At 38.9% G+C, this 19,278-nt stretch overlaps 1 protein-coding gene across 1 annotated transcript in view; it reads left to right on the top strand.

The window, feature by feature from the left end:
- gabra3 (gamma-aminobutyric acid type A receptor subunit alpha3) overlaps window positions 1–13,259 on the top strand; it is an 83,692-nt gene extending 70,433 nt beyond the window's left edge. Inside the window, exons 9-11 of the mRNA XM_068331793.1 lie at window positions 2,620–2,825; window positions 8,012–8,050; window positions 8,193–13,259. Of these exons, the coding sequence (XP_068187894.1) occupies window positions 2,620–2,825; window positions 8,012–8,050; window positions 8,193–8,513 (566 nt within the window). The 3' untranslated portion in view covers window positions 8,514–13,259. The remainder of the gene's footprint in view (window positions 1–2,619; window positions 2,826–8,011; window positions 8,051–8,192) is intronic.
- The last annotated feature ends 6,019 nt before the right edge of the window (window positions 13,260–19,278 follow it).

Here is a 19,278-nt window from a genome sequence, read left to right as displayed (position 1 = left end):
TGTTGTTTTCCCATCTCCTTTCAATTGTTGCATCATCAATGAAAATTGAGTAATTTGAATTTTTTTAAGTGGAACTTAATCACAAGTGGAGGTTCACACATTGGACAATGGATGATTAAACACGCCGAGCAAGGTGCAGCTTTCATCGGTGTGGAAATGAAAAACAGCCACCTACCTTAGTGCATTTCTTTGAATAATCAGCTCCTCCATTCATACAGATACACTGTACTATTTGAAAATCATTCCAGTCATATAAGAGATTTAATTTTTAAAGAACCCTTTCCTTCATGAGAGGAGCTGTAATCAGCGTCATTGTTTCAGTGGAAACCAGCAACATTCATATCTTTCTATTTTTTGTTCTAAAATAGCGGTTATGTGTTCTGAATATCACCAGCAGCTAAAACTGATTCATCACTTCTGTTCCCTGCTTTCAGGTTGTATTATGTAGGAGCGATTAAAATCTTGTCGTTTTTTAAAGTCTTTCACATTTTAATGACCTTACTGAAGAATTCCCTCCTTGATATTACCAGTACTTCCACATCCTTGAATTTATTAGCAGCCTTTTTTTAACACTGGGCTAATAAAAAATAAAAAAAATCCCTTCACTGCTGTGATGAGCTAATTAAACAGCACACGGTTAAAATGCTGAAATAGTCAAGTTATGCAGATACCTGCATGTAAAGCAAAGTAGCTCTGAGTATCGGGAACAAAATTTTGGTTAAATGGAGGTAACCAGTCCCAGTGGAGGGCAGAAGAGACAGAAGGTTTCAGCTATACTGCAGTTTAAAACACATGAGTACTTTCTGAAAAAGTAAAATGAATGCATGTGCTTTCATGTGAAGCCAAATTCAGGTTTGTAATCAGAGTGTAAACAGTAACCAGTGCATTGAAGATGAGATCATGACCTGGAAATACAGATATTCACAGGCTACGCCTTGAGCACATAAACTTTGCATACTGCCTCCAGCATTCATTTCGTCATTAGGCAACAACGAATGGCTTTTAAGTTTAAAGTCAAGCAAAAATCATCACCAGATTATAATTCAATATCCATCACTAATTTAAGTCAATAGTAAGTTCTATATCAATTACAATCTCTTACCCATGACTTTTGAGAAATGATTTGTCCAACGCTCTTGTGATTTAGTGCTTTCTTTTACATCACCTTGCCTTTATCTCATCAACTCAGATTGATTGAAATGGTTGAGCTCATTTCTTTTATGTGGTCAGATGTGTAGCTGTTGTCCGAAACACATTTCATTCCAAAGGCACTGAAGTTATAATGGAAAGGTTACAAAGAGTTTTACGCCAAAGGATCCAATTCCAAATTCATTTATTTTAGTAGATGGAGTTCTGTTTTTGCTTTCAAGTATTATAATTTGAAGTCTTGATTGCAGTTGACTTTTTGTACGTAATAGGACTCTTGAGATTGCTTGTGCTGCACGAACACAGCTTAAGAGTCATCTGCCTCCATTCATGAACATGAAGAAACTCTTATTGGCATTACAGTGCACCCTCGTTCCTCGCGGTTAATGCATTCCAGGAACCACACGAAATTAACGAATTCCGCGATAGAACGACAAACTATTAATCTTATTATTTACGATAATTTAAACGTTTATGAACCCTCCCCATACTGATATTAAACCACCTTCTATCTGTATTACCTTTTCCCACACTCTGATAGACTGTTTAAAGCACTTATGTGTCACACGTAAGTCCGAGACTCACGGAACGGAGCGCACTTCCGGATGCCGTCAGCCAATAGAATACCAAATATCCGTAATGAGGTGAAGTCTCGAGCATTGATGCGCGAATGTGCACTGTATTCTTCCTGTATATATTTTACCCTTTGCAGTTCAGCCACACAGAGCTTGATGCTAGAGACTGGTTGGAACAGAATACAAAAAGAATATTTCATTTCTGTTCAAAATAAATAGCTAGCAATTAGTAAGCTACTTCCTTTTAGTTTAAACCTGCAGTATTTACCCAGAGTACTTGTTTACATCTTGAATTTTGTTAGTTTTATCTATCTCTAACTGGTGTCACAGTAAATTATGTAAAGTCAAAACTCCTGCACAGTGGACCTTAATTTCTATCAATTCCTCTATTGTAACTTCTGATTTTTAAGTAGTTTAGATGATTGTTGTTTGAAGTTTCTCTTACATGATCATAGTAGGCTTATCTGCTTTAAAGGTGTCATTTCACCTAAAAAAAAAACTAACACTTAGTATTTGAGATCCTATGAGTTTGAGATCATATATAAAGCCAATTCAATCATAGGCTTGTATGCAAGACAAATGCATGTCATCTAAATTATAATTGAATATACAAGCTCATCTTTTGAAACAAATGGCTTCCTGGTTCTTAAAATCCCTAGAAATAAGTAAGTAAAATGTTTTATCTGATAGAAATGACGATAAAACCCACAGAGAATTTGACCCAGTTGTAAAAACAAAACTTCCTTTTAAAGTGTTTGCTTAAAAAAAAAAAAGGAAGATTCCATTTACTGATGTTTCCATTTTACCATTTAACAAAGATACAGTATATAGAGTATAAAGAGTAATTTCCCCATTAGGGGATTAATAAAGTGGCTCTTCTTCTTTCTTCTACCTTCAGGAGTCACCACTGTCCTAACCATGACCACCTTGAGCATCAGTGCTAGAAACTCCCTTCCTAAGGTGGCTTACGCTACTGCCATGGACTGGTTCATGGCTGTGTGCTATGCCTTTGTCTTCTCTGCACTGATTGAGTTTGCCACAGTCAACTACTTCACCAAGCGCAGCTGGGCATGGGATGGGAAAAAGGAGGGCATGGAAATAAGGGTGAGTGATTTGCTAAAATACAGAATGCATCACAGAGCACAGTGTCCATTCTCACGTCTTTTCTTCCTGTTGATTTCCATAGTAATTGTTCCCCATCATTTGATTTGATAACCCTGTTTAAGAAATACAATTGAGGCCAATTGTTCTTTGAAACCGCTGATAGAAAGATGCTTTCTTAAAGCAGAACAGCACTATGTAAAGACTATAAAGATAGCTTTTATTTATTCAGTAACAGCCAAATGGAACAGGGACAGCGGGGTGGAACAGTGAGAGCAGATCTGTGGTAAACTCCCAGAGACACTGGCCTTGATTTCTAAAGGCAGCATATGTTCAAGCCTCATCCCAAAGTTAGTGCAGACTCATCCTCCCCAGGAAAGATGGCATGCTTATGTGCAGTTATGTGTCATGTAACAGCACTCTGATTAAAGAAGTGAGTGTGCATTATTTAAAATGAGTCACCTGAGGCCAGTGTTTTTATTTTAAGCATGAGATCTCATAAATCACAACTGGCAAACTTTAATTTGTCAGCGTTTGGTTTATTGTTTATGAGGACATGGGACAGGGAGCAAATTTGCATCAAGGCAATAAAGTATAAATACACAATATATTGGATTTGACACAAAGTCTCTTTTAGTGCTTGATTGAATTTAAAGACTGTTGTTTTATTTGCCAGGAGTTTTAACAAGATGCATTTCTCTGAAGCTGTCACATAAAGGAAAGGTTCTCATGGTAACCTCAGCTTTTCAAAGATATTTCACATCTGATCAATGAAATAGATTTTGAGCCGTGATGTTGGATTAGAGCAGCCACATTTTTTGTCTCCAGAGAGACAAATTTAAACAATTGCCTCTTCCTGGAGCTTCAAATGGCCTCAGTCTTCCCACAGATATAAGGAAAATGTACATTCTCCAGTTTTCATACAGATCATATGTGTGACTCTATAAAACAGAGAGAGCTGGGTGTGACTTTGATTTACAGTGCTGACAAGTTATGTCAGTAATATGCTAACCACTCTTCAAAAAATGTATCTATCAATGAATAATGTATTTCTGATGTTTTTTGAAGTCAGCACATCTCTTTTATATCAATTTTACAAAGTCAAGCCAGCCTCTGGCAGCATGGGATCTAACAAATACTGGTATATATTTATTTCTGATGCTAGCGACAGCAGAAAATGTACCGCTTTAGTTTCTTTTATATCGTGTTTCCTTTTTTTAATGAAAGGTTTTTGTTGCGCTTTAAATCTCTTTCTAGGAGGAACTGTGGTTGGGATGACAGCACAAAAATGCTGTTCAAACAAGCAAAACCAAACAATGACAACAATGTAAGCAGGCTGAAAAGACTTTTAAATTGATATTCTAAACATATTAGCAGTAGCAATCAACAGCGTTGAGCTAAGAGCTTTAAAATTGTAGGATTTTCGGTGCTATGCTTAAAAAAAATATATATATATATATATGTGAAAACTACATTTGAAACCTTATGGAACTGTCCCTGCAGTAAATAGTCACGAGGTAAAAGCAGTTGTTACGTTGCTGGAAGCTCATAAATCAGCCGCAGACACAACATGGAATGAAACATATTTGTTCTGCTGCTACAAACAGCGTCACAGATCTATTTTCTGTTCCCAGAGTACAAACTGTTTGACACAATCAGTACAGGCTTTACAGTTTTTTTTATAGCTCGATATTTGGTCCTCTGAGTGATTGGCAGGAATGCATACCACCGCCGCAAAACTTTGCAGTCAGTGGCGAGCAAAGTGGAGGTTATTTTATTTTCTCTGGGGTTTTTTGGGGGGTTTTTTTTCCTTTATGATGCCTCATCTTAATAGCAACATCATGGGCTGCCTTCTCGGGGGCTGTGCTGAGCATGCAGTTGTCTGTCATAATAGATAAAAAAAAGAATGGGGTCAGTGAGGGAGAGAATGCTCTCCCGTCATCTCCCTCCCTCCTGGAATTTATCTGCTAAAAAAGCAAGAAGATCAGCCTATACATCCTTTTTAACATATTTTTGAACAATAAAGAGAACTTAAAGAAGGAGAAAACTGTGAGGACAGAGCAGGAGTTTTAGCTCTGCTAAAGCAGTATCGCTAGAAGGAGAGTTTCAACCACTGCTGCTTTCTGAGCCAAACAATGACACCATCGCCTCAAGGTTTGTTCTTTTTTTTAGGCCTTAAATTGTGAGCTGTGGACAAATAAATGTACACTAATTTACCTCTCTGGTTATGGAGCATCTGTACCATTCGCCTTCCTTTTTTTGTCACGTAACATTCTGTTTGACAAGCCATCTAACTAATTAGCTCTCTGCTTGCATGCTGAAGGTGTGCTTATTACACAAATTAGCCAGTGGGGAGTTCGGCTGGAATGAAAGCCGGGATATTCAAGCCTCTCCATGACACATGATTGGACACTGCTGTGTTCGATATAATGTGCTGGTTTCATCAGCAGAGGCAGGAGCACTAGTTCATTGTGCTGTGGGCTTCACTGCTGGAGTGTGACATTTACTGACGCTTTAATACAACCGTTTGTAAAAGAACGGAGGAGACACCGCCTGTCAAAATCACTCCTCGCAGGCACATTCCAGCTTGACACCGCCACTCATTTTACTGGAAAACACTCAAGTTGTACAACAAAGTTTGCTAGTGAAGCGTAACTTTTTGTATCTGTGTTTGGAATGGAAATTCTGTGAAGTGAAATGGAAAGAAACTCACCTGAAAGACCAAACAAAGCAATTTCTTGAAGGAATTCCACTGACTTTTTTTGATTAAATATTTTCCATGCGTTACTTTTTGAGATACAGGTGTAGTCATGCACAATTCTATTCTTGGCAAGCTCCATTTCGGTCACATCTGTGACTAAAATAACCTTGTAATACAGTAAGATGGAGTGGTTACATGTGACTAACCATCCTAAGCCGTGTTTATTATACTGTAAGCCCAATTTTCAATCCAAAGTGGAGCAAATACATTATTTTAGCAGTGAAAAGTAGACAAAGGTTTGGTGCTGCTTTTAGGAAGAGAGCCTGAACAAGACAAGGAGAAAATGAAGAAGATGAGCCACAAGAAGAAAAAAATGAAAGAAGTGTTTAAAATGTGTGTTTAACTAATGCAAATTCACGTAACCTGTAACACAACAGAAATGTGGGCACATCTGCAACTGCAACATGCAGAGAATTTGGTTGTGCAAGTTCCTCAAAAAATTTGTTTTACAAGCTTATGCACATGTGTGTGCTCTCATATTTAAGATCATTAGATATGCCAACACCTCATGTCCAATCTTAGACAGGGACAGACTGTCTCAAGGTTAGGCCACATGAGCTTCGAACAGCAGAACACCATAAGGCACAGTTACCCCCAGGATGCTCAATCACACCCAGAGAGATGTTTGGATGCAGCAATTTGCAGACACTACAAAGACAAGGTCAATAGATGCCTTTTATATTTGTTCCGGCAGCTCAACAAATGACTTTGAATAGTGCGCAAGAATCTCTGGCCTGAAGCGAGTGATGTGCTGTGTCTCGTTAGCTTTATAAAAACATGCACAGTCCAATGCCACATTTGGTTTCCCCAATAATTAGACCATATATATTACAGCGCGGGCCCGGCCAAGCTACATAGCGTCAGAAAATTACTTTGCTTGGCTCGTTTGTCAGGTTGCTGGGCGAAGAAAATCCTTAATGCCAAGGACTAAAGAGTTTAGGGGCTATGATTAAGGTCGTATGACACGTTATAGTAGTCATTGGGTTTTCCTGCTGATGTAAGGCATCGCTGTGATAGAATAGGCTCAGGGTGGTTTTAGAAGTGGACGAATCAATATCCTGGAAAAGGATCTGATTATCCAGGGGGGTACAGTGCAACTCTTTATCTTTCTGTACTAATTGACTTGAGATAGACCCCTTCAGGCAGCGGCTCACCATTTTTCCCCTTAATGCAATCAACCGTCTGCTAGGTTGGTTAGCTGCTGTCTGCTGCACAGGAGCTTGAAGGATCTGTTGTCCTGCTCGCTTGAGGAGGAAACATTGATCACGCCCAACGCCTTTCCCCCTCAATCCTGCTGCCTGCATCTCCTCGGACAGATCGTCTGAGGCTTATCCACCACTTCATCACATCATTGTGACTCCTGTAGATAATAATGTCCCATTTCTGTCCACGTCTTACATCTAAAATTGGATTCCTTGTACATAAGAGTGACACAGGGGTTTAGTTCAAACATTGACCAAGCACGTATCCGTCATTGTGTTGCGTGTGAAACCCGTTTTTCCGACTCCATTTGAAAGTGTCTGTGAACATTCGGAAATAAAAGACCAAACAAAACATTTGGGGATAAGCTGTGTGCGGGAAGAGATCCACCGTGAAGCGTTTTAGAGGAGGGTAAAGAGGGGACATTAGTTATGCTAATTAAAAAGATGGATTCAACAGAAAAGGAAAAGAAATTAAATGAAGCTGAAAAAGTGGAGCAGGAATTAGAGCCGGGCTCAAAGCAAAACAAGGAGTCCTGAAAGTGATAGACATACCACTTTAGCTTCTGCTACAGAAACCCTCAGTGGTACGGTGTGAAGAAAAATTATACGCATCTTGTATGAAACCAAAAATCTGCCACGTGATCAATCCCAGTGCCCTCTGTTCTCCCTCGTTTACAGTGTGCGCTACTCTGTACTCATCAAGGCTGACAGAATCCTCTGGTGATATAAGATGAGCTCTCTAAGTGCGAATAAAAGTCTGTCTCCCTGTGCGATTTCACTCTGAAAGGCCTCCTAATGATTTCTGTTTAGTAGGAAGAAGGCAGTTTCTCCAGCCAGATTCATCAACACACATGATTTTGTTTTACCATTTTGCCCAAAGAGACCCCCCACTGTCACCGATACCTTTTGTCAGAAGTGTCTTCAGGCCGTTTCGGGTTTTTCCTTCTACGTTTTGTTACTGCAACCATCAGCAGCATCAGATCCATCCATCCCGGTTCTGCAGCGACGCAAAAAACATAATAATTAATCCTGTCTCTGCACTCCAGCCCGATCGTTTCGTCATGACTTTTTATCATGACTTTTTTTTTTTTCTTTTTTTTTTTTTCTTTTTACAATCTAGATTTGTATGATGCAGTTTTGAATTGACACATGATGAATAGAGTATGTAAGTTGGGTAATTTTAATATAATTGGTAAACTTTTTTTCTTTTCTACTTTTCTTTTCAGGAACCGTTTCAGGCTAACATGGCCAGGATTAAAGATATGGTTAGGCTTTTGTTTTGTTCTTGTGTGTGTCGTGTCTCGTGGTGTTGCTTCTATTTCCTCTTTATGAGTTCAAATGGAAGTATTGTTGAGTCTAGTGCCTCGCTCCTGACGATGTTTACTTTACTGCCTTCTTTCTTTTCAGAGAAGAGAATCAGCGACTTTGTCCAAAAAGGCCAACAACACATTCAATATTGTTGGAACCACCTATGCCATCAACGTAGCTAAAGACCAAGGCTTGACGACCATTTCCAAGAGTGCCCCCGTGGCATCGGCCAAACAGTCCTATCTACATAAAATGGATGACCCCTACACGGAGGCTAAAAAGTCCTATAACCGTGTCAGCAAAGTGGACCAGATATCACGCATCATTTTCCCAATTCTGTTCTTCATCTTCAACTTAGGTTACTGGGCCACGTATGTCAACAGAAAGCCTGCTATCATGGAGGAAAACAACCTAAATTGAATTTGACCAAATGTTAGCTTGATGTGTCTTGTTTTGGAGGATAGACAGATTTGTAGTCCATTGCATCTTATTGTGTGTGTGTGTGTGTGTGTGTGTGTGTGTGTGTGTGTGTGTGTGTGTGCGTGCGTGCGTGCGTGCGTGCGTGCGTGCGTGTGTGTGTGTGTGTGTATGAGCGTGGTTGATGTGTTTTTTCTCGACTGTTTGATATTTTGCACGTCTTTATAGATGGGTGGCAAATTTTAACATTCAGTAGATTCACATTCACTAGCGGAGGGATCACATTATCACATTGGTCTGTGTGTAGGCTTTCTTTTCTCCCCTCCACACTTGGCTTTGGCCCCTTTCCTTGTTGTAAGAAACCAAGCTTTCCCCTCGCTCTATCTTGATTGCTTGCTGTTTCGTAGAGTAGTTCAATTGTGTTTTCACTATGTTTTGACATGTTTGCGCTTTGCTTGTAATAAGTTAGAGCAAGCATGCCTTTGAATTTTTCATTGTAGCTCATTACCGATGATAAGGTTTTGACACATCCATCCAGTTAACCACATGCATGTACACACACAGACACACAGCGATGCGTCAGAACATGCCAGAGGAGCCATTCGCTGGTTGCTTTACTGTGCGCCGTTAGCTGGGGGCAGCCTGTATAGTTCCATAGGAACATCATTAATAATCGTCAGTGTCTGGCCTTCAGCTCATGCTGAATCTCACAGACCCAATGCAGTATCGTTTGGAATTGCTTTTGCATCCCATGAGACTGTCTGTACATTTTTCCAGTCCAGTGGCTCTTATTGTTTTAACTGGCTGACTATATTCAGTGACAGAGAAGCTATGTGCCTTGGTGAATACACACATGATATAGGAAAAAAAAAGGCTTTGACACGCTCACGCTTACATTTACAGCTTGCATATGCACAACGGCCTGTGTGTATATGACACGCAAACTGGTGTCTGCAGGCTCCACGCTCTGCCCCATCCACCCCACTCGCCCTCGGCCCATGGACACGAGCACCCGGTGTAAAGTGGCCCATTAGTACAGAAGGTTACCAGACCTCTCTGCTTGAGAAAAGATGAAGCAAAGAGATTTTATGATCGAGTGTCGATGTGCATTCATGTTTGGGCTCATGAGCAGAGCAGTCAAAGCAAAACTACCACCATTACCTCAGACTGAAGTTATTACATATTTTTCCATGGCAATGCAAACAACACTCAAGTGTTTTTTTTACATTAAATCACACCAGACACCTTTTTCTCTCTTTCTTTTCTGTGCATCGGTCATTGTAGATGCTTTTGGCTTCATCACAATTAATCTGCATTTCACTTTTTTGCCCTTTTAGAATTGATTGTGTGGAGTATATTGTTATCTAATTGATTGTCTACATTTGTCGCAGTTGTAGAGTATTTCTCAAAAAATATTCACGACACTATCGTCACTGGGGGCTATGGCGCTAAAAAATGCTGCCAAGACAGTAAAGGGAATGCAGACTGCCTGATTTCTCCAATGATAAAGGGGTTACGTAATTGTTGTTATCGCACTGAAGAGCAAACTAATGAGCGAACTGATCATTTATTGACATGCGATCATGTTTTCAAAGTTGCACATCATATTGATCTCCAGCTTTGGTGACAGTCTCCAAAATTTGTTTGCATTTTGTGTTTTTGTTATGTGTTTTTGTACGTGCTTCTGCAAATATGATGCGATCTAGTGTCCACTGCGTCTTTATGGGATGCACTCTGGACATCTCACATCATCTTGAGTGCATAAAATCCCAACACACAGTGAATCTCCTCAAACTCTACCTTCGGCGTTAGGCATAGGATAATGAGTGTACTGTGTTGTTGCCTTTTTACACGTGTGTTAATAACACAAAACATATATAATGTATCAGTCATAGGTTAATGCATGACAATCTGTACATGTTTATGTCTGCAACCTTCAATAATGGTGTTTGTCACTCTGGTCTAGGGCTTAGTATTAATGTTTCTGACAGTTCCTCTTTAATTATTTGCTCTTAACCTCAGCCACAACTGCATTAACAAGTTTAAACATCAATTATTTCTTTATATTGATGTGATGCTAATAATTCATGGCTGGCGTAGTGTTCCGGAAATGTTTTTACCCTTTTTTGGTTTCGGTTTAAATCCATGTACTAACACACACACCGAGCTAGCTCTACATCCATCTCAGTCACACACATTAAAAAGTAAAGGGAAGTCAGTCTGTGTACAAGCAGGTATGCATGACCACACTAACTATGGTTCTGGATGCAGCCTGAAAATGCATTCAGGTCCAAACTATAAAAGTCCTCGGAGGTCAAAAACCTCCCTGAAAAACTGGAGCAATCGAAAATAGTTTCCAGAACAAACAGCAATAAAAGCTGTTCATAAATGTTCAACACAGAAAAATGATAAAGTAAAAGTTTTAGTCATGCAAAAATAGAATTATTTAGATGTAAAACAAGTATAAGTAATATAGTATTAGAACAGCAATTGATTGACAAATATAAAGACGTTTAAGTATTTATTTTTCTTTAAATGGCCAGAAATATCAATAAAATTCATACAATAGATTGTGCTGTATATATTCATTAACATTAGATCACTAGATTTTATATTTGTTTCATTCACACAACAAATACTGACTAATAAATTCCCACAAATAAAAAAAAGAAAAGAAAGAAAGAAATGACCTGCCTCCAAATCTGTTCGCCTCCTCCGTTAATGGATAGACCCTAACTGCTAAGGCTCAGTGTTCATATAACTAAATGAAGGCTTATTTTTCTGGATAAATATGAACAAACTGATCAAATATTTATTTATTCATCATTGAAGCCACTGCATCGAAGCAAAGCATGTGACAGATGTGTTTGTCCCACATGCTTGCTGACATAATGTTTGCCCTGCACGCAATCAATATCTCCTGGTAAACCATTTTCATGTTTAAACAATTCACACGCTAAAAAATTCCGACTGACATGAAATATCATGACAATATAAACTCTGAGTGAGACCTGTGTGGAGCTCATTACGTTTTTATAACCACATCATGAGACCCCTCCACTGGAAACACAAATCAGACAGGTATTCTTCATGGGCGAGTCTGAATCATGTCAAAATGTGGCTTTAGAGTGAGTCACTTTCCCTTTCTCAGATGGGATTCTGATCATTTTATCTGGAAAAAAAAGTGAGTCAGGATACAGCTGAGGGTTTTTAAATCCTGCTGGTGACGCAGAGTGCTCATGTTTATGGATGGTTCCTCTTAGTAATGTGACTGATGTTCCGTACATAGGTAGCTATGAGGAGCAGCAGCCGTCCAGCGTTTACCCTATCATCCTTCTCAGAAGTACCGTATAACCGATGTGCTCACCAGCCTATGGCCAGCAAGAATCTATTTCAAAGATACATTCACTCTGTTTTTCCGTGATTTTTAAGATTCATCAGATGTTCATAATGTGAAAGATTTAGTTTTTTTGAGGGTTGGCGTCATTTATTAAATATATTGATCGTTATGACAGGATAGTAATGTGCCCTAAATGGATATATGAACAGAAAATGTATGTGATTAAACTAAATGGTTTACCAGGAGTTCACAGTTGGATCTATTCCATATTATTTCACTCATGAATGTATTTTATGATTTATAATTGCATTGTATATTCATATTCATAACTTCATGCTTGATGCCAGCTTTGAGCCACTTCTTCACTGGTCAAAATGTTTTTCGGGATCACCTTATTTTTGTTCATTCACACCTTTTGTGAGCAAAAAAAAAAAAGGAACGAAACACTAAAGAGTTACGACCCCAAAAAACCTGCACACTAAAGATGAGCTGCAGGAAGTCCGAAAGTTCTCCAAACATGCAAATGTAAAAGAATTAGAGATGAAATGAACTATAGTTTGAAGAGATAAGCATGAAGTATGTACAAGTGGCATACTAGGTCCAGCATTTGTGGTAATTCAGGACTATTTTGAAATTCTTTTGATAAGGAGGAGTCTATTGTTGCCATTTAGCTTCAGTTTGGATTACTCATGCTGTAAATCTTTTCCTCACAGGGGCCAGAGGTATCAGCAGAAACATGTCACCCTATAAGATACAGTATATTAACATTATATTGCTATAGGAGTGTATTTATGCTATTCAGTGCAGCATTAAAAATATTATATGTTTCATATGACATAATGTCTGCAGCATTGATGCAAATCTCTTAATGGGTAGAAAACCGCTTAGACAAAATAAACAAATTATTATAAACTAAATGGCAACAATTCTAATTTCTCAGAATCGTGTTACCAAGTTGTGAATTTGTAGATATTGTGAAATGAATTCCAATAGTTTTTGTGAATATTGATATGTCACGTCGTTTATTTTTACATTGGATAGGTACCGCTGTCTTACATTGAGCTCAGTAACACTGCGTGTTATGATTTTAAAGACGTACAGTAGAGATAATACTCATCAAGCTACTTACAAGATCAGTACCTTGTGTGCACTTTTTCAAACCTAACTGTGAATTAGCAGCTGTCTGCAAGCAGAGTTGTACACACTGTGTTCTCTCGCCGATGATTTCACTGCATGTCCCAACGCACTGAGAGACGATGAAGGACTTCCTCCACAAAGACAGTTCCAGGAACATTATGGACTTTGTGTTTTTGTTGGGAGGTTGCTCTCTACAGTATATGCTCAATGACTGGACTCTGTATGTTCCTCTCTTCTTTATGGTCTTACTGTATGAGATGTAACAAATGGAAATACGGATTAAAAAGATGTTGTATTTTGGCTTGGAGTTATACTGTCCTTCTTTGTCAAAAAATTAAAACCTCAAAAGGGGTCAATTTTCAACTCAGTGTACCCGTCCAAGGTGCTTTTATAGGTTCAGTGGAAAAGATTATTATTAAGGCATTTCGTGTTTACATTGATTTATTTGCTAAAGATTGAATTAGGGAGTGCAAATACGGCATATAAGGTCATGGCAGGCCACGTATTTTATAAGTTAGACTCCATTCATCACAGTACTCAAGACACATAAAGAATAACACGATAGAAGACACTGACACAATACAAACTGTACAGATCAGTCTTACACAATCCTGTTTATCAGGTTTACCCAACATATCGCACTAATCACAGTGTTGGACAAGTAAATATCTGTATAATTGTAGAACCACAATATTGCACAAAGCCTACATAAAAAATGCTAGTATAACCAGAATATTGCACAAATTGGGATTAAGTATTTTTATTCAAGCATTAACGCGTTTGTTGTGACCCCTCCAGCATGTGTAAGAGCAGAAAAATCTTTCTAAATTGTCTTTTATCAGTTTGATCAGTGGTCATCTTTTCCAGGAGTGGCCACAGCATAACAAAGAGTGAATCTGCTCTTTCATTTATATTTCCACCAGTGTTGCACACCATCTGGTTGTTTTTGACCCAGCAGTTCACAGAGTCAGTCACACACAACCTCAGAGAGACAACGCACACAGTGTTCTGCTGATTGATCTCAGATGTAACGGAGTCCATGAGATGCACAGTTTCCCATCTGTTGATCTCACCAGTCATTAAACTGAAGTCTGAAACTGGAGATGACGCATTTGGGTAGTTTTCACAAATAAAGGGACAACTAAATAAATCAAAAAATGGATGAGACCAACCTGTGTGCTACATAGAGCTGCTAATCCTAGTTGGGGGTTAGCAGGTGTAGAGGCGAGGCTGTATCGACTTTCTAAGATGGAGAGAATGGAGGAGTGAACCTGTTTCTCATTTTCTCAAGAGTGCTCTAAGTTGATGACTGTGACTCACCTGCCAGACGTGCAACAAGCAAACTGGTGGCTGCAGGAAAGGTTTGGGATCAGTGATTGGAGCGTCTACCAGACCTGAACAAGCCTGGACCTGACCTAACAACAATTGAACAACTGTTTCCTTGTTGACTGATTTACACTCCTCACTTGTTGTATATTTCCTTCTTAATAATTCTTGTTGTTTACACACTTTGTGGGTGGGAGCAATGGCTTCGGGTTAAATTCTCTACCTCATCTTCAGACGAGAATAAAACACAAGTCACTTAAAAAAAATATTGAAGTTGTCAATAAATTGCATTCAAAACTACCCAAAGTACATATCGGATATTTTTTTTACAAGTAATGTTTCATTAAAAGAATATTTACAACTATGCAGTACATTAACAAATAATAATAATAATAATAATAAGCTGCTATTTTACTACAGAAGGCATTCATGACAGGTTTGCCATAATGAAAAGTGGTCCGTTGAATAAATGCAGTTTTTCTGCATTGTGCAGAGGTCTTAGCAAAGAGGAGTTTACAGACAGATTAACAATTTGTGCTATGATCGACAGCTTTGACCTGTTTTGAGCAGGTTGGAACCAGGACTCAGACCCAGAGGGTTGTGTGGAGGGGCTGTCTGAGGAAAAGCATTATTTTGTCTGCTTTATGAATTGATCAGGGTTTCTAAATGTCATTTGGGATCATAAGATCGATGCTTAGCAGTTTGCTGTCAGTAGTTACCAACTTCCTCGTGGGTTTTTTTATGGCTCTTGTTGCATTACCAAACCAATATATATGACTGTAGGTTATAATAAACACTGTATTGCTTTAGTCATATATTTTATTTGCTTTAGTCATATATTTTATTCTATTCAGTACAATATTAGATTTTGATGAGGGTCAACAAACCATTCAAATCAAATTCTTCAAACTGTTTGTTTTGAAAGTCTTTTAATGGTCAGTATTTAAGGAGTTGCCCATAAAGCCGCTGCTATTCACAGCTCAGCGGTGCTCACTTGTGAAAGCTGCTGATAGAAATGCCTCATAAAACAGAAGTAGTATAGTTAGTCACAGAGCACCATTTTTCTTAGGCAGAGCCTCGCATGTAAACATGTTTTAAGGGCTGCACCGGTGAACTTTGGCCTGAAGCTGCTGCAACAATTCACCCATTTCAATGTATAAATGATTTAGCGAGTAAAAGCTGAAAATCCTCAAAGCTCCTCTCTCACAAAAATACAGCCAAAAGTTTCCCAGGAAGCATAAGTTCTTTTAGTCTCAGTATTACTCATAAAATCACCACAATGTCTAAACTGAAAATTTCTGAACATCAATTTAAAAGATACTAAAGTGTCAAAATATAAAAGTTATTCAAGCATGGAGTGTTGCTTAAAACACAGGGGTGACAATGTGAGGGTTAGTATTTTCAGAAAAGATTTTTTATGGACTTTGAGGTTACCCTATGTCATCTGGCCGCGATCCAATCTTGGCTGTATGTAGGTTCCCTCAACCAGACAGGAACGCTATTATCTCTAAGACTAAAACACCTCATTTTTCTCAGCACGCCAGGGGAAAATGAGCTCTCTAAAGCTCCCCATGTGAACATATAAAGCTATTTGCTTGCTTGCTGTGATAAATGAAACAATCCATTATACATTTACAGGCTGGTGTTCATATCAGCTATAGCACCATACAGTCAAGTGCTTTGTTTTTGTGAGCTGTACCATTGCTATTCTTATCTCCTTGATCTCATACACATAAAAACCTATGGAGGATTTGATTGCAATGAGACCAAGGCCGTGTGCAAATTAATCTTTAGTCAAGCTGAAGGTCATTCTCTGGTGGAACAGCAGCTTTATTCCAATAACATGCAGCAAGAAATGAGTGCACTGGAATAAATCAGTGACTCATCATTTCATTGATAGATGGCAATTTAGATACATAGCATGACATGAAAGCTGATAACACAAGTGTGAATGAAAGACAGATATGAGACAGAGTGGTATGAAGTAATAAATTATCCATATGTGTTCGAAGAAAGTGAGAAAGTCTGGAAGAAAGGGGTTGAAGTGTTAAACGACAAACATGTTTTTTCACATAAGCATGCCTGATTTCATTTCCAAAATATTGCTAAGAATTATTTCAATAATTCATGCATGAGAAAAACATAATGCAGTTGTTAAATTGCATAATTTAGCAGTCGGCCTAATGTGTTTTTCTCCCTGTTGTGAAGTCGGTGTTGTGTAGAAGTGCCCTCTCACTGTTGTGCAGAATAGAATAGAGAGAGAAGCTGGTATCTTATCTTCATTGACTTATGAGGGTGGCACCGGGTAATCCTAACAGGCATAAAAGATCTTTCCGTTTGATTTTTATCCTCTGTTAACCATCGTTTGAAAATAGTTCACTTTTTTATTTCTGTTTTTTATTTATTTTCTGTTTTTTGTGTGGTTCCTGACAAACTGTTTCCCCTTTTTTCACCCAGAAATGTTGGGGTTTTTTTAAAGACACTCAGCATCTGTTAGCATGGCTGAATGTTTGGTAAAATACATGATAAACTGCATAAAAGACACTGCACTCTTGGTCTTGTGATGTACTTCAAAGATGCAGAGATACATCTTAATATTCAAGTCAACCAGCTCACAGAGGAGATTAATACGAGTGCAGAAGAGGTTGGTATTTGTCATATCATGTAAGTCAGCATGCATTGAGTTCAGTTCTTGGTATCGCTCTGCAGAAAATACAGACAATAATAAACTGGAATGGAATGTGTGGAATGCTTTCAGTGGTCATACCAATTCTCAGATATTTTAAAACAACAAAGCACATTTTACATTGCAGAGAATAAACCTTTAATATGAAATGGGGAAATGTTGGCAGTACAGCTGATATGCAGTCACAGTTAGATGGCATGTGCATCAAATGCTCCTTGACTGAAGCTAATTAAACATGCAAAAAAAATTAGAAATGACATCACTATATAAACCAGGTAATCTCTTCATGTAATTTACTAGCAGTAGATATCTGAATGGGGAAACCTTTATACCAACCACCCACTGCTCAACCGCTGCTGACTCTATTTTTGCTATACGTGTCTTTGGTTGTCAGGGTAGCTGTCAAACTGTCCTCAAAGCTGTCCTCAAAGGGCCAGATGTAACTAATAAATGTAACTAATGTAAATCAATGTAATGTAAAATAAATGTAACTAATCCTTAATGTTAAATAACACTGAATTTATTACTTATTCAAGTTACAAACATAAATCCTTTTAATTTTTCAGGTTATGAAACCCACAGAACTCCATCAATCAAGGATCAAACTATCAATGTGAATAAACAAAAATAACACACAAGTTAGGACACAAACTTTGTTCAAAATGTTTTTGTCGAAGTTGAAATGGGCTGAATTACCTCACTGTGTGAAATGGAGTTTTGTTCAAAGCACTTTTGACCTATTTAGGCACTTGTTTTAGACCTTTTATGCTCTCGCGGGCCACAAAAAATCATGTGGCGGGCCACATTTGGCCCCCAGGCCAGGAGTTTGACACATGTGGTGTAGGTAGTGGGATTAACGGACTGGATTACGGTTACTGTTAGCAACAAGGTATTGTTGCAAGCATGGATGGATCTGAATACAGCCTGATGGACATATTCCATGAAAGGAGCTGCCGAACAGAGGTGATTTCCAGAGGTACCAACGATGACTTGACTGGAGACAAGAAGACATGACACGTCAGGACAAGAGGCAGAGGAGGGAGACAGAGATGGGTATGAGTAGCCGGTGAAAACAGTGTGTAGATTGAGATTAAACTCTCATCCAAATATGTGAATTGATGCCAAAATTGAGTTTTTATCTTGTCACATTCAGACACAGTGGGATTTATACGGCGTTAACAAGGTATTTAAAAAGACTCCAGACACGTCGCAGACGCATCGCTGGGCCACATGAAAGACAAATTACCAGTCATACAAACACACACACACACACACACACTTGTACACATACTATCAATTTGATGATCAGTTCACATGAACAGCATGCTTTTGGAGGTGGGAGGAAGATGGGGAATCCAGAGAGAACCCACACAAACACAGAGAGAACGACAGTGAGGAGACAGTGCTACTCACTACGCCACAGTCCGACACTCTCCCCCACCCCCTCACAATGTCTTCTTCTCCTTTTGGCTTTTCCCTTCAGGGGTCACCACAGCGAATCAGTTGCCTCCATCTAATCCTGTCTTCTGCATCCTCTCACACTAACTACCTTCATGTCCTCCTTCATTACATCCATAAACCTCCTCTTTGGTCTTCCTCTAGGCCTCCTGCCTGGCAGTTCAAAACTCAGCATCCTTCTACCAATATATTCACCATCTCTCCTCTGGACATGTCCAAATCATCTCAGTCTGGCCTCTCTGACTTTATCTCCAAAACCTCTAACATGTGCTGTCCCTCTGATGTACTCATTCCTGATCCTATCCTTCCTGGTCACTCCCAGAGAGAACCTCAGCATCTTCATCTCTGCTACCTCCAGCTCTGTCTCCTGTCTTTTCCTCAGTGACACTGTCTCTAGACCAAACAACATCGCTGGTCTCACCACAGTTTTGTACACCTTTCCTTTCATTTTAGCTGAAACTCTTCTATCACACATCACACCTGACACTTTCCTCTACCCGTTCCATCCTGCCTGTACACGCTTCTTCACCTCTTTTCCACACTCTCCATTGCTCTGGACTGTTGACACCCCCCCCCCCCCACAATGTATTGATAATGTAAACATTTTGAATAAATGAAAGGTTTTAAATAAACAAGACATTTTCCAGCCATGTCAAAAAATAAACATTTTAATAGCCCCGACTAAAACCTGTAACCATACCAAATCTGCTTTCTTCAATGAAGTCTTAAGTAATCATGGAATATTAACTAACTTTTGAAATCATCCAGATTTAAATGCATATGGAAGTAGTTTAGGCTCGTCTAGCTGCACCATGAGCATG

This window comes from Antennarius striatus, chromosome 13, assembly GCF_040054535.1.
Source record: "Antennarius striatus isolate MH-2024 chromosome 13, ASM4005453v1, whole genome shotgun sequence".
Lineage (NCBI taxonomy): Eukaryota > Metazoa > Chordata > Actinopteri > Lophiiformes > Antennariidae > Antennarius > Antennarius striatus.
Note: the sequence above shows the minus strand (reverse complement) of the source record. Positions and strands in the feature narration are given on the sequence as shown.